This window comes from Coturnix japonica, chromosome 3, assembly GCF_054131305.1.
Source record: "Coturnix japonica strain WE chromosome 3, WE-NBRP24, whole genome shotgun sequence".
Lineage (NCBI taxonomy): Eukaryota > Metazoa > Chordata > Aves > Galliformes > Phasianidae > Coturnix > Coturnix japonica.
In genome coordinates this window covers 101,514,345-101,526,785 of record NC_140665.1, presented here as the reverse complement: position 1 = coordinate 101,526,785, position 12,441 = coordinate 101,514,345, and the positions used below count along the sequence as shown (strand labels likewise).

Sequence of the window (12,441 nt, the reverse complement as noted above, 5' to 3'; positions counted from 1 at the left end):
CCTGCCTGTGGCAGAGGGGTTTGAAACCAGATGATATTTGAGGACCTTTTCAACCCAGGCCATTCTGTGATTCTAGGGAAGGCTGTGATTCTAAGATAAATAGGAATACAAGAGACTTGGAAAGCTGGACCTAATGGAGTAAAGTAGAATCTGAAAAGCAAGAGTCCCTTAAGTGACCGTGCAGTTCTCAGATGAAGCCTTTGCTTTTTTTGTTGGTTCTACTTTTTCCTCTCTGAGAATCAAACAAAGCAGTTATCCCAGTTTCAATTGCTGAACAAAGAAGTCAATGCTATTCTTATATCTCAAGACCTCACCTTAACGCCCTGTTGAAAAACAAATGGCAGTGCAGCAGACCCAGGCAGAGCCAAAGTCCAAGAAGGCATTTGCATCTAGCAAGTTATTTCTCCATCAGCCCTCTGTTTCTTAATGGAGACTCCCTGAGGGCTGGTGTTGCAGAGGATGCCCGTTTAGCTTCCCTATGTCTGACTTAATGCACATGGCATCTGCCCTCCAATGAACATTATATCACCCACCTGGGCCTGAAGAGGAAGGAGGAATCAGCACAGGGCAACGCTGCTCAAACAGCATGCTTACACGACGATTAGGTCCGGTCCACTGATCTGGAATAATAATCTGAAGGCTCACTAAGCACAATGGGTTTGGAGACATCTAAGCCTGGCCAAACCTTCCCATGAGCATCCTTTACACACTGTATCAGTGTTTTGCATGTCTCATCAGCATCACTGTGGCTGACATCTCATTATGTAGCCAAGGTGGCAGTGGACAGGTACTGAGTGAGCATTAGAACTTCTCCCTTGCATTAGTGAATCTGTATCCTCCCATTATCCAGTGTACCACGAAGCTGTGAACTAATTAAGTCCTGTGGGATATACAGCCAGTGTTGGATATTTTTTCTTTCCTCCCCCCCCACCCCCACTTCTCCTTTTGGCTGTTTAAACTGAATTACATACAGATACCAAAATAATTCTGCAACTCTTCCTGAGATAATAACGGAGCGAGTTACAAACACTAACGATGCTGAATACAGCAATGGGGCAGAGGCCTGCTGCTAACTTTCTGTGACCTACTTCAGTCCTATAGCGGCAAGGATTCCACATATAAATGGAGGAAAAGGGTCTGAGTCAGTCTATAAAGAAACCCATTTATGGTATTTTGGAGGAGATATTTGGGCATGGAGCAAATGCCAGGAATATGGCCATTTGGTGAACTTCAGCCCAATGAAGTCTGCTAAGCAACAGGTCTCCAGCCAACAGCTTGAAAACTCTTTGGGGTCCTCTAAATTCAAACACAAGCCCAGCTCATTCTGCACCCATGGCAAACAGAGAAAAGAGTTGAAAGGATGCATTTTGCCTCATGTCTCCAGAAATACAGCACTTTTCCTCAACTGAGGATCTTACCCAAAACTCTTCCAAGAGGTTTAACCAGCATGGCAAATATGAGGGACTGATTCAAGGCAGCAGCATGAGCAAGGCGAACAGGGCAGATACAGCCTTCTAATTCTGGATGACAGCTACAGCCTAATTTGCAAGCACAGATACACATCTGACAAGAGGTGCAAGAGCTCTTTCTCTGCAGAATTAGGCTTCCCCATCTCATGCAGATCATCCAAAAGTTAAGCTGCCTCGAGTTGAGATCTCATTTAAACACATCTTCCCATCTATTGATGAAGAAGTGTTTTTCCCCAAGTCTCATATCCCTTACACTCCACTCTACAAAAACTATTTGGAGGTTTTATCCCATTTTCTGCCCTGCAACAAGTTTGTTCTCTTTTCTTACCACTCCATGCTCTTGATAACACAAGACTATCAAGCCTTTCTGTCATGCCTCTTTTCCCTTCTGCCATCCTGGAGCAAACACTGCTCCAACACCAATAATAAACAAGAAAAACTGAAATGGAGAGCACAGTATCTGTGCTTTTGGAGTGCTTTGAGATCCTTTCATGTGGGTGCGACAGAAGTGCCAGATGTTATTATAAAGAGATGCATTCCCATTACTTGTACACAGAGTTGTGCCGCCTGCTAATAGCACCATTATCCTATGGCACGTGGTGCTATTAATGCATTTCACTGCTTGGTGCAGAACCTGGGGACCATTATTTCCACTGGAAAGGTAAGGCCAGTTCACATGACATGATTTAAATCTCTACAGTGAAGCATGCATATGCTGCACCAGGTCGTAAATCTTAACGGGATGCTGTCAGCAAGAAAGGGACCAAAATTGAAACCATTTATCTGAACTCCCCACCCATCCACCTCTGTTCACTCAGGCCAGTTTTGGGAAGAGGGATAAAATGATTCCAAATGCCTGCTGGGTTCATTAAGCAGCAGCAAATCCCAGATCGGAAAGCACTGCTGGTTTCATCCTGCACTCCCTCCATTCCTTTAGGATGCTCAGCTCCCCGTTTCACCCCACACTCAGCAGAAAAACCACAGCAGGGACAACCTTCACCACTCTTTCCTTTGCTGGTTGCCAGCTGAGCCAAAATGACAGACTGTCACCATCTCATTGCTGACACTAAGGGGCAACACAAAGCAGTGGGTGACAGCTCCTCTACACTGCAGCCTGTGCTCTACAGCAGTAGAGACATCTTTTGCACATTGGGTAATGACAACCTAAAGGAAAGGAGTAGTTGCTGTCTGACCTGACACAGGCCTAAGTATGCCCCTGTGCTGACCTCTTGCATTTCCTGGCCTTGAATGCCTGCAGGGATGGGGCATCCACAGCCTCCTTGGGCAACCTGTTCCAGTGCGTCACAACCCTCTGGGTGAAAAACTTCCTCCTAATATCCAACCTAAACCTCCCAAATTAGTTTTAAACCATTCCCCCTTGTCCTATCACTATGCAATAATGGTATTTTAGGATGCTTGGCTGCAAGAACAATATACAAGTAAAATAGATTTACAGAGCAAATATTCAGAGATTCTCAGCTTATTAAAAGCTTCAGAATCTGATGCTGGAAACACACCAAAATGACTTGTACAGAATACTGCCACTGCTCTTGGGCAGGGTTGTAGATACAGCAACAGAATTCTTATTGTGGATAGAGATAAAAATTACCAGAAGAGCTTTAACATAAATCCTGAGCAAATGAATTTCAGCTTCCCAGGTCTCACCTGTACTAGGAAGGATGCATGATAATTTGATTTACCAGAGGAAAACCAGCATTTGTTCTCGTAAGCCAGGAGTGAAACTCTTCCCCCCTGTACTGGTAGAACTCCACCAACATCTTAGGAACTGCTCATTTAGGATGATGACAGAGGGACATTGGGCAGTCAAAGGATACCCAGCTGCTCTGAATTCCTTATCACCAGAGGCACAACCCAGAACTCCAGCTCAACACCTTCAAAAACACTGCAGAACCCCCAAGAGCTGTGAATGGTTTGGGTTTGTGTTATATTTGTAGAGACTGAGCCTTACAGTGATGTTAGCTCAGAGTCATGAGGTTTTGTGATAAACACATTGTGGCTGTACTCCTGCAAGAGAGACTGTCCTGTCTCAGTTCTGGATATGAAAGAGGAGCAAAACCCACATAGAAGCAGAGCTACACAAAAGCTGAATGCTAAGTTTGTATTGGAAAGCTGGAACTTTGTGTGATCAAATAACTGAAAAGAACACTTTTAGAATAGAATTTGTATCAATACATCAAAAGACAAAGCATAAAATACATAAAAAGATACACACTGCCCGGAAAATAAAGTAGGGCTCGTTTATGTCTCATAAAACACCATCAACCGTAGTTAAGCACCAATACAGCCGCACAGCATTACAACCGCTATTCAAAGTTGGAAAGCTTTTAATATTATATATAGCTGCTGCTCAGCCTAAATTGTTTCTTCTCCTTTTTTTTTTTTTCCTCCTTTTTTTGCCTCCTTTAAATGTACACAATATTACAAATTTAATTTTAAGCTGTTTGAATCAGTCTGTAAAAGAGATTTGATTATACCTGAGTGTTCTGGCCCCAGTTTTTCCATATCTCAGTAATCTTGGCGGTAATTGGCTGATTAGCTCCCTCACACTCCATCTCTGCCTCAGTTTCCATGGTAATGTTACAGGAGCTATTATAGATGAGAACTTCATCTCTTTCCACTTTAGGGCTGAAACGAGAAGGGAGGTTAAATGGGGTGTCATCAATCTTAATGAAATGCAATTATTTTTACTCTTATTAATCATTGCAAGCCATTAGCTTGTGGCAACTCCTGGCCACCATTTGTCAAACTTTGCAAATTTCTGTAATTTTGTTTCCATTCTTTTATTGTTTATTTGTTTTTTCCCCCCCTCCTTTATCTGCACACGCTTACGATAAAATACATGCATAAATATCTCTCAGTGATGCCTTTCTGCTTCTCCAAACTATCGCAAACAGCAGCAAATGTCATTCTAGGACCAAGGAAGATAAGTGCAGACAACAGCTTAGGAATCAGCAGCGCTGGGATCAAAGATGGACTCCTACATGGAGCAGGGTTTGCTCATGTCCCCCCCTCCCCATCCTACTCACACTTAGCAATAGGGAATGAATAACTTGTGACTCCCTTAGGGCAAGTGGAGAAATTGGAAAAGCCACACAACTGGCTAACTGGTCCCTAATTCCAACTGTGAAAAAATGAGCTCATTTAGGGGTTCCAATTCCTGCTACCCAGCTGATTGCAATGATGCTTTGTTGCTAGCATTGGAACATTAACTTAGTAAATTAATTAAACTTACTTAACAGCCCAGACTAAGCAGATTCGATATATGTGCCAGTTACACTAACAGACATTTCCTCCAAAGCCTCCCCTTGAACAGGAGGGAAAAGTAATAGAAAGGGTGGTGGGGAAGAGATATTTTTCCTGGCTCTTGCTGCTGAGAGCTGCTGGCTTTGGTAGCATTTCGTTACAAGGGGCTACAGGATCCAAGATCCCTCAAAGTGAGGGGAAGGCTTCCCCGTTTACTTGTGAAGACTTTCGGACACTTTAGCGTCACTTTTCATGCCTTCCTTTGCCATCACGCCGCCTTCTTCTCACCCATCAAATACACACCTTGCAACTCGTAGGAAGGAGAGCAGAAGCTTCGAATGTTGATTTAGAATCCTATAACAGTTTGGGTTGGAAGACATCTTAAAGCCAACCCATGGGCCATGGGCAGGAACACCTCCCACAGCTCAGGCTACCCACAGCCCCATCCAGCCTGCCCTTGGGCACCACAGGGATGGGACACCCACAGCTCACCTGTTCCAGTGCCTCTCCCCCTCCACGTAAGGACTTTTACTCAACAGAACAGAGGATCAGTTTGGTAGAACCTGGATTTTCAGGAGTTTCCAAATGACTAATGTCAGGAGCGCAACTTCTACCCGTATCAACCCAACAGCCATAGCTTCCTTGAGAGCACAGCGATCAGGATGATTTGGTGCACCTGCATTTTTCAAGCTGGGCTGAGTGCGGTGGCTCACTGAGCAAACAAGGAGCTGCTCTAACTGCAGGTAGGGGCCTTTGTTCTGTTGCCCCTTCTTTAGGGTAGGAGGAGGTTAACATGCTAAAGGAAGCAGCCACAGTAGCAGCAGCCACAGAAAAAAGGAAAAAAAGCTTTCTGCAAGTAGCTGAACCTTTTTAACAGTGAATTTTTCTTTCTATATTTAAATGAACCTTTCCCTCTGCTGTATCAATAATCAAAAGCCAGCCGTAGGGAACGGCGCTCTCTTTTGATAGCAACACTTTGAGAACTGCTCCTGTCCTGTGCGATAATTCAATGGACTGGGCTATCTTTCAAGACTGCAGAGTACTTCTTTTTCATGCTACAAGAAAAAGCTGCATCTTTAAATAACCAACTGTTTTAAAGGGAGAAGGGGCATGTTTTTGGCTCAGCTGGCAACTTGCTACTAATTGAAGTCAATGGAGAGGAACTCCAAGTGCTAATCATAGAACGGCATGGGTTGAAGAGGACCATAATGATCATCTGGTTTCAACCCCCACCACCAGACCAGGCTGCCCAGAGCCACATCCAGCCTGGCCTTGAATGCCTGCAGGGATGGGGCATCCACAGCCTCCTTGTAGGCAAAGGGCCAACTCCCCCCTGTCCCTGAAGAAGTGCTCCTGTATCTGCAATGTAGGATGATGTTAAGGAACGGCACAGTTTTACAAGAAGAAAGAACAGGAAAGATTTAACATCTAGTTAAGTCAGCGATGCTTTCTATGCCTTAGTTCCCAACCTGGGATGAATGTCTGAACCGCTGAACCTACATGCAGAACTCATTCATCTGCCTTTTTATTATTACTTTCACTTACAGTTATTAATTAGAGCAACCAGCATGCATTATTTCAGGAATTCCCCTAACAATTCATTCAATCATTTTCAAACCCTTTGCTACAAACTGCGCTCAGTATTTGGAAATGGGATGTCTTCTGAAATTCAAGTTTGAAAACACATTCCCAAGAGCTCTGAGATAGATCATTTGGTTCACTTCAACTCCCTTCCTCTATTCTTCCCTAGATTTTCAGATCACGAAACTCATCTGAAATAAGCCCTTCTTCTCTGTCCTCTCCCACCTTAAGTAAAACCCTGTTTAGAAATGGACTCACCGGACTAATACATCAACCTGCTGGAAAATTCCTTTTGAGCCCATACTTGAAATTCGATACAAGCTCTGAGTGTGAACACAACAGAAGGGAAATGTAGCGACAACTTAAAAAGGTTTTAAGTTTGGAAAAAGGCAAAAGCAGTAGGTAAAATGATGATCAATTTGATCTAGAACGCATAGAGATGTTAAACTGTTTCTGGGATGTAGACAATTAGAAGGGCAAAAACATGGTTAAGAAAAATAACGAAGCAGCCATAAAATAATCTGTGTGACTTTTCATCACCATCACACAACAAACTCAGGTTCAGACCTCCCACCCCCTTCACTCCACTGATACCACCAGGATGAAGCAGCTACAGCAGCAGAACTGCAGAAATCCAAACCAGGAAAATGAGCCCAAAATAAAACCATCATAATAACCCCCATAATACGGGTGTTTAAGCAGTGAAGAGCTGAGCATAACTTTGAAAGCAATAAGCAAAAGCATTAATCTTGGGCTGCCTCATCCCTCTCCAGTCTGAGTTACCTAGTGCCCTTCTACAACAGCATAACTGCATCCATGGACAAGGGAAGAGCCACTGATGTCATCTATGTCAACTTCAGTATGGCCTTTGACACAGTCCCCCACAACATCCTTCTCTCCAAATTGGAAATATATGGATTTGATGGGTAGACCGTTCGATGGATGAAGATCTGGTTGCGAGATCGTACCCAGGGAGTGGTGGTCAGTGTACAGCCTAGAGAAGAGAAGGCTGCGGAGAGAGCTGAGAGCAGCCTGTCAGTACCTAAAGGAAGGCTCTAAGAAAGAAGGGGACAGACTCTTTAGGAGGGTCTGTTGTGTAGGAGGAGGAGAAATGGTTTCAAGCTTAAAGAGGGGAGATTTAGACTGAATATAAGGAAGAAGACTGTTAGGATGAGAGCAATTAAGCACTGGCACAGGTTGCCCAGAGAAGTGGTGGTGCCCCATCCCTGCAGACAGCCAAGGTCAGGCTGGATGGGCTCATAGCACTGATGGAGCTGTGGGTGTCCGGTTCAGTGCAGGCAGTGGGGCAGATGGCCTTGAAGGGGCCCTCCCAACTCAAACAATTCTATCAGAGCTTAAAAGCTGATGGGGTGACAACAACAGACCAACAGGCAGATGCTGTAACTGTATTACTGCTGTCCTTGTTCAGCAATTCTTCCCACCTCAAGACAGAGCTCCGTTGATGACTCCTAACACTACTGGTGGCACAAGAACCAGATAAAGGACAAGGATCAAAACTCTGCAACTCCACTGAAGTTCGTGAACAGCACCAGCGAGCGCTGCCCATTGAAACAAAGCACACATAGTGCACTGCAGCAATATTCTAACTCCCTATATAGGGCTTAAATGTCTTTTGCAGAGTGTAATTCATCTATTTATTCCTTAATTCGAGCTTCTCTCTCGCTCCTAGAAGTACGTGCTCTGCAGACAAAAGTCCCGGCAGCTCTATTAAAGGCAAAGGTAACAATACACACTTCCAGGCAACTTGGCCTTGGAATTGCAAAACCTGAGCACCCCTTGCTGAGTAAATGTTGCACAGCCTGCTGAATTTTCTCTGCAACTTTTTACTCGTGAAACTGCTTGGAGAGAGGAAGGGGAGGGGAAAAAGAAAATACAAAGGCTTCTGCTTTTCATAATGCCTAATCTTTTTCCCCATTGGCATCCACCAGATGTTGCTTTGGATCAGAAGATAAATATTAAAACCTAAGAAGGAACAAAGCAGGCTGTTTACGAGATGGATTTTCTGATGTTTCTCAAACCCTTTAAAAAAGATGGGAGAGGAGGGGAGGGGGAATATAGAAATGCTTTGATAGACAGAAGGAATGAATTTCACGACCCAGCGGAGCTCTCTAGCGGTCTCAAGGCTAAACTGCTTTGCTGGCAGCAGCCTAAGAATTAGGAATCCTATCCCGGTGTCAACCTGAGAAGCAGGAATTATCTCCTTCTGCAGTTCACTGTTTGGCAGGGGCAGTGAATGCCTTCTGGGTAGAACCAACCTGGCAATGAGTCCAGCAATGTGTCTCTGCGAAGGGCCGGTGTCCCCCTGCTGCTCCCAAGCTTTACTCTCCCCACACAGGTACAGGTAAGATCTGGGTCCTTGCTGGCGGTAGGAGCCCACCATGACTTGGACATCACATTCAATAATGGTGGATCTGTCCTCTTGGCAGTTGGCAGAAGAGTGGGTCAGGCTGCAGAGAAAGGCCAAGGATGCTGCAAAGACAGGGAGGGAATTAATCACATAATGGCTTAAGTTGGAAAAAAGCTTAAACCCCTCCCCGACCCAATCCTGCTAAGGATCCAGATTGACTGCAGGATGGACTTGTAAAAAACCCCATCTGGAACCAACTATGCTTCTCCTTGTTGAGGGATACCAGGGACAGGTGAAGCAGTGCCCAGACATGGCACCAGGCTGGGACATCCACTGCCTCCCTTTCAAAAATAGGATGAGGGAGTCATAGGATTACAGAATGGCCTGGGTTGAAAAGGGCCACAATGACCATCTGGTATCAAACCCCTGCTATATACAGGGTCACCAACCAGCAGCCCAGGCTGCCCAGAGCCACATCCAGCCTGGCCTTGAATGCCTGCAGGGATGGGGCATCCACAGCCTCCTTGGGCAACCTGTCCCACTGCGTCACCACCTTCTATCCAGATACTTCCCAAAACTGGTACAGAAGGCAAGACCTCTCTGCCAGGGGACATTTGCTGCCCATGAGTGAAGCTTTGGGATCTGGAGCAGAAGAGCAAAAGAGCTGCCCCTTAAGGCCAGCCATCCCATCACACCACCCCAGAGACAGGGACATGCTGACCCCGGTGTGATTTGAACACACAGCCTTCTGATCTGGAGTCAGACGCGCTACCATTGCGCCACGAGGTCAGGGACAATCACCCAGAGCAGCCCATGGGCTGCTGATGTTAAGCAGATGTTGGCACACCTAGAACAACTTTTTCCCCTTCAGGGGGAAAGAGACTTCATTTCCATACCCTACTGCTTCAGTCTACCCAATGGTGATACCACTACTCGGGTCCATTTCTCATCCCTTCCTTGGGGATTGATGAGGTTCTGATATTTCCATATTACCACATTCCCCTGTTCCCAGAGGATTTAATACCCTTCCCAATTAGGAGGAAGTCTTGGCCCTTTTCCTCTGACCACTATATGCAAATAACCCTTGGTAGCAGAAAGCTGCCATTCTCACCTGCTGCAAAAGCAATAAATAAATACCAATTAAAGATGGTAACACACTTAGCACAGCCTGGAATTACACAGTCTACTCATTCCAGGATGTTTCTCCCTGCTTAACTGATAAGTGTTTAAATCCCAGAATAAAGCTCCTTTATGCTTTATCTATCCTGTAAATATAGAACCCACTGATCACACGTTACACAACCCCATCACCAAGATTAATGCATTCATCCCACCACAGCATCTCTTCTGAAGTCAGACACGATGGCAGCCAAAACTCTGCGTGTCGGTGATGGGTTAGAAACCGGCTGCCCACAACCCTCTCTTTGAAGGATGCTCTGCCTTAAGCCAGGATCCTGGGCTGTTCAGCACCAGGGCTTTGTTCTGGGTCGCTGTTTAATAACAACTGTTGGACATGTGATGAGGCTACACCCTACAGGAGATCCAAGGGCAGCTGCAGAGTGATTGAACAAGTGCCCAAAGAGTCCCGGTGCCAAAGCTCACATCTATGCACTGCTCACATAGCAGGCAGCAGAGCACAATGTTAACTTCCACTCAGCAGAGAGAAAAAACAGGTTACAAATTAAAGACATAAAAACTTGAAAATAAAGGCAAAAGGAAAATGGAGAGGAAAAAGAGAGACCTTCTAAGGTCATAAAGTCCAGCCTCTCCCTATGAAGAATTGCTCCCTATGAGACATTCATTTTGCACAGCCGGGTTTCAGAAGTCCCAAGAGGTGACTTGGCAAGCATCTATTCCACAGCCTGATAGATCTCACTGTCAGAACACTCCTGCCATGTAATCAATATGCTTGGTTCTTTTTTTCCCCATCCTCTTTCTTAATTTTGTTTCCAGATCTGAAGGGCAGAAGGGACCATTTGGACTCTCACCTCTAAAGGTGAGAGACCCTTGCCACTACTTATATTTCAATTGCTACAGCTCTTCCTCTTCAGCTCCTCTGCACCTATATGTGCAAATCTCCCCATTTCCCTCATTATATTCCCTGTGGTCCTACTCAATGTACCCCCTTTGGTACACTTCATTGTTGCATCCTAATCTCCTTCCCTTCATTCCTTCTGCTCCAAACAAGTAGCTCCAATAAGCCACGTCTCTCTTCCTTTTAAACCAGCCTCATTTCATTCATTCCCAGTTTAAATCTAAACCATCTTCTCTAAGCATCCACTTCTACCAATGTGGCCTGGCTAACGGCAGGTCAGATGTTTGCTTACAAAGACACCACGTAAAAAAGCCTGAGCTTGCATATTCTTACTTCTTGTGCTCTGAATGAAGCACACTGAAGTACTTCCTGTGGTCATACCAATTTGGGTTGACCATACCATACCAATGGTCAACCCAAAACCTTGCTGCAAGCCGTTTTCTTAAGGGAAGACCCCATGGGACAGGCTCATGGATTCCTCACACCTTAGACAACCATCTATTTAATGGGAAAATAAGGCCCTTCGCTTATCTGCAGAGGTAAGCTTCTAAGGATCTGACAATATAAGAAAGCCAGATGGACCAGCTAAGGACTCCCACGTGAACATATCTCGTCATAATCATGTTGAGCACTACATGGCCCATCACTAAGGGGTGAAGAGAGCTTCCCTGATACCCCCAAGCTATGCAGGGGAGGCATTTCCACGTCATCCACTTCATGGTATGTTCCAACAGGAGAAACTCAGCTTGAGTTCTCATTTAGCAACCCCTGGGCCAAGTGAAGAGCTGGGAAATGGCACCTGAGCTTCACACCTGGCTGCAGCAGCCCCTGCACTGGAGGGACCTTACAGACCCAGGACCTTCATGGCTCACATCCTTAGAATCCCTTTGCCACCTCTTTCACATGGAAAAAGCTACAAAAGAAAGGACATGAGAGCTGCAACTGGCAAACTCCTTCAGGCAAATGGCAGCAGGTAAAGAATGAGGTGAGACTGCATTTAATGCCCTAAATAGTGGAGGACATAACACCCCAAACACTAAGAGGAAAGCAGTCTGGAAAGCAGCACTAATGTTATACATAACTGTGCAGCCATGCACAGGCTACATACACCTCTCAGTGACTGCAAATAGTCTTGTAAACCCACAAAGAACTTTTTTAGTTGGGAGAAAAAAAACCTGTAAATGCATCAACACGCATTACAGAAAATAATATGGTAACCCGACTGCTGAGATGAGTAAAGTGCAAAAACCACAGCAGGAGACAGAGGGAGGGTGGCTTCTGAGTGGATGTAAGTGTGTCCCCCTTTGCTTGGGGAGGTCTCCCTCCCTTTGCATCTTCTCATTCAGAAACTTCAGCCAGCAAATGGGCAGCAATCAGCATTCACTTGCTGACATCTCGTGTTGGGAAAAGGAATTGCAGAGCTCCCTGTAAGATGGATTTCCCCGGGCTCCAAAAAAGATCTTAGTGATCATTTCCAACCTTAATGCTTCAGGGTTTCTATGGAAGGCACTTCAAGACACCACTCATCCTAACCCCTGTCCAAAGCAAGGCTGAATTTCACACTGGATTGGATGCTCAGCAATTAATCAAGCCACCTTCTGACTGTTCCCAAGGACGGAGTTTCCACACCTTTAAGGAGAACCCTGGCAATCTAACCTCATGGAAACCTTCAAAGCCACTTTTCTTCCAGGTCCCCAGATGAGATCTCTGGTCATTTGGATGGC

General features: G+C 45.3%; 1 protein-coding gene and 1 non-coding gene across 16 annotated transcripts in view; both read right to left on the bottom strand.

The window, feature by feature from the left end:
- The window catches only part of PKHD1 (PKHD1 ciliary IPT domain containing fibrocystin/polyductin), a 192,379-nt gene that overhangs the window by 146,650 nt on the left and 33,288 nt on the right, over nt 1-12,441 (bottom strand). For 13 of the 15 annotated variants that reach the window (XM_085544296.1, XM_085544302.1, XM_085544303.1 and 10 more), the window contains 2 exons: nt 8,591-8,804; nt 3,965-4,115 (listed from right to left, as the gene is read on the bottom strand). In XM_085544296.1, coding sequence (XP_085400422.1) covers nt 3,965-4,115; nt 8,591-8,804 — 365 coding nt within the window. Of the gene's footprint in view, nt 1-3,964; nt 4,116-8,590; nt 8,805-12,441 lie in introns of those variants that run through there. The other 2 variants (XM_085544305.1, XM_085544304.1) reach the window with 2 other exon arrangements.
- TRNAW-CCA (transfer RNA tryptophan (anticodon CCA)) lies at nt 9,400-9,471 on the bottom strand. Its single transcript has one exon. It is a non-coding gene; the product is annotated as a tRNA-Trp (tRNA).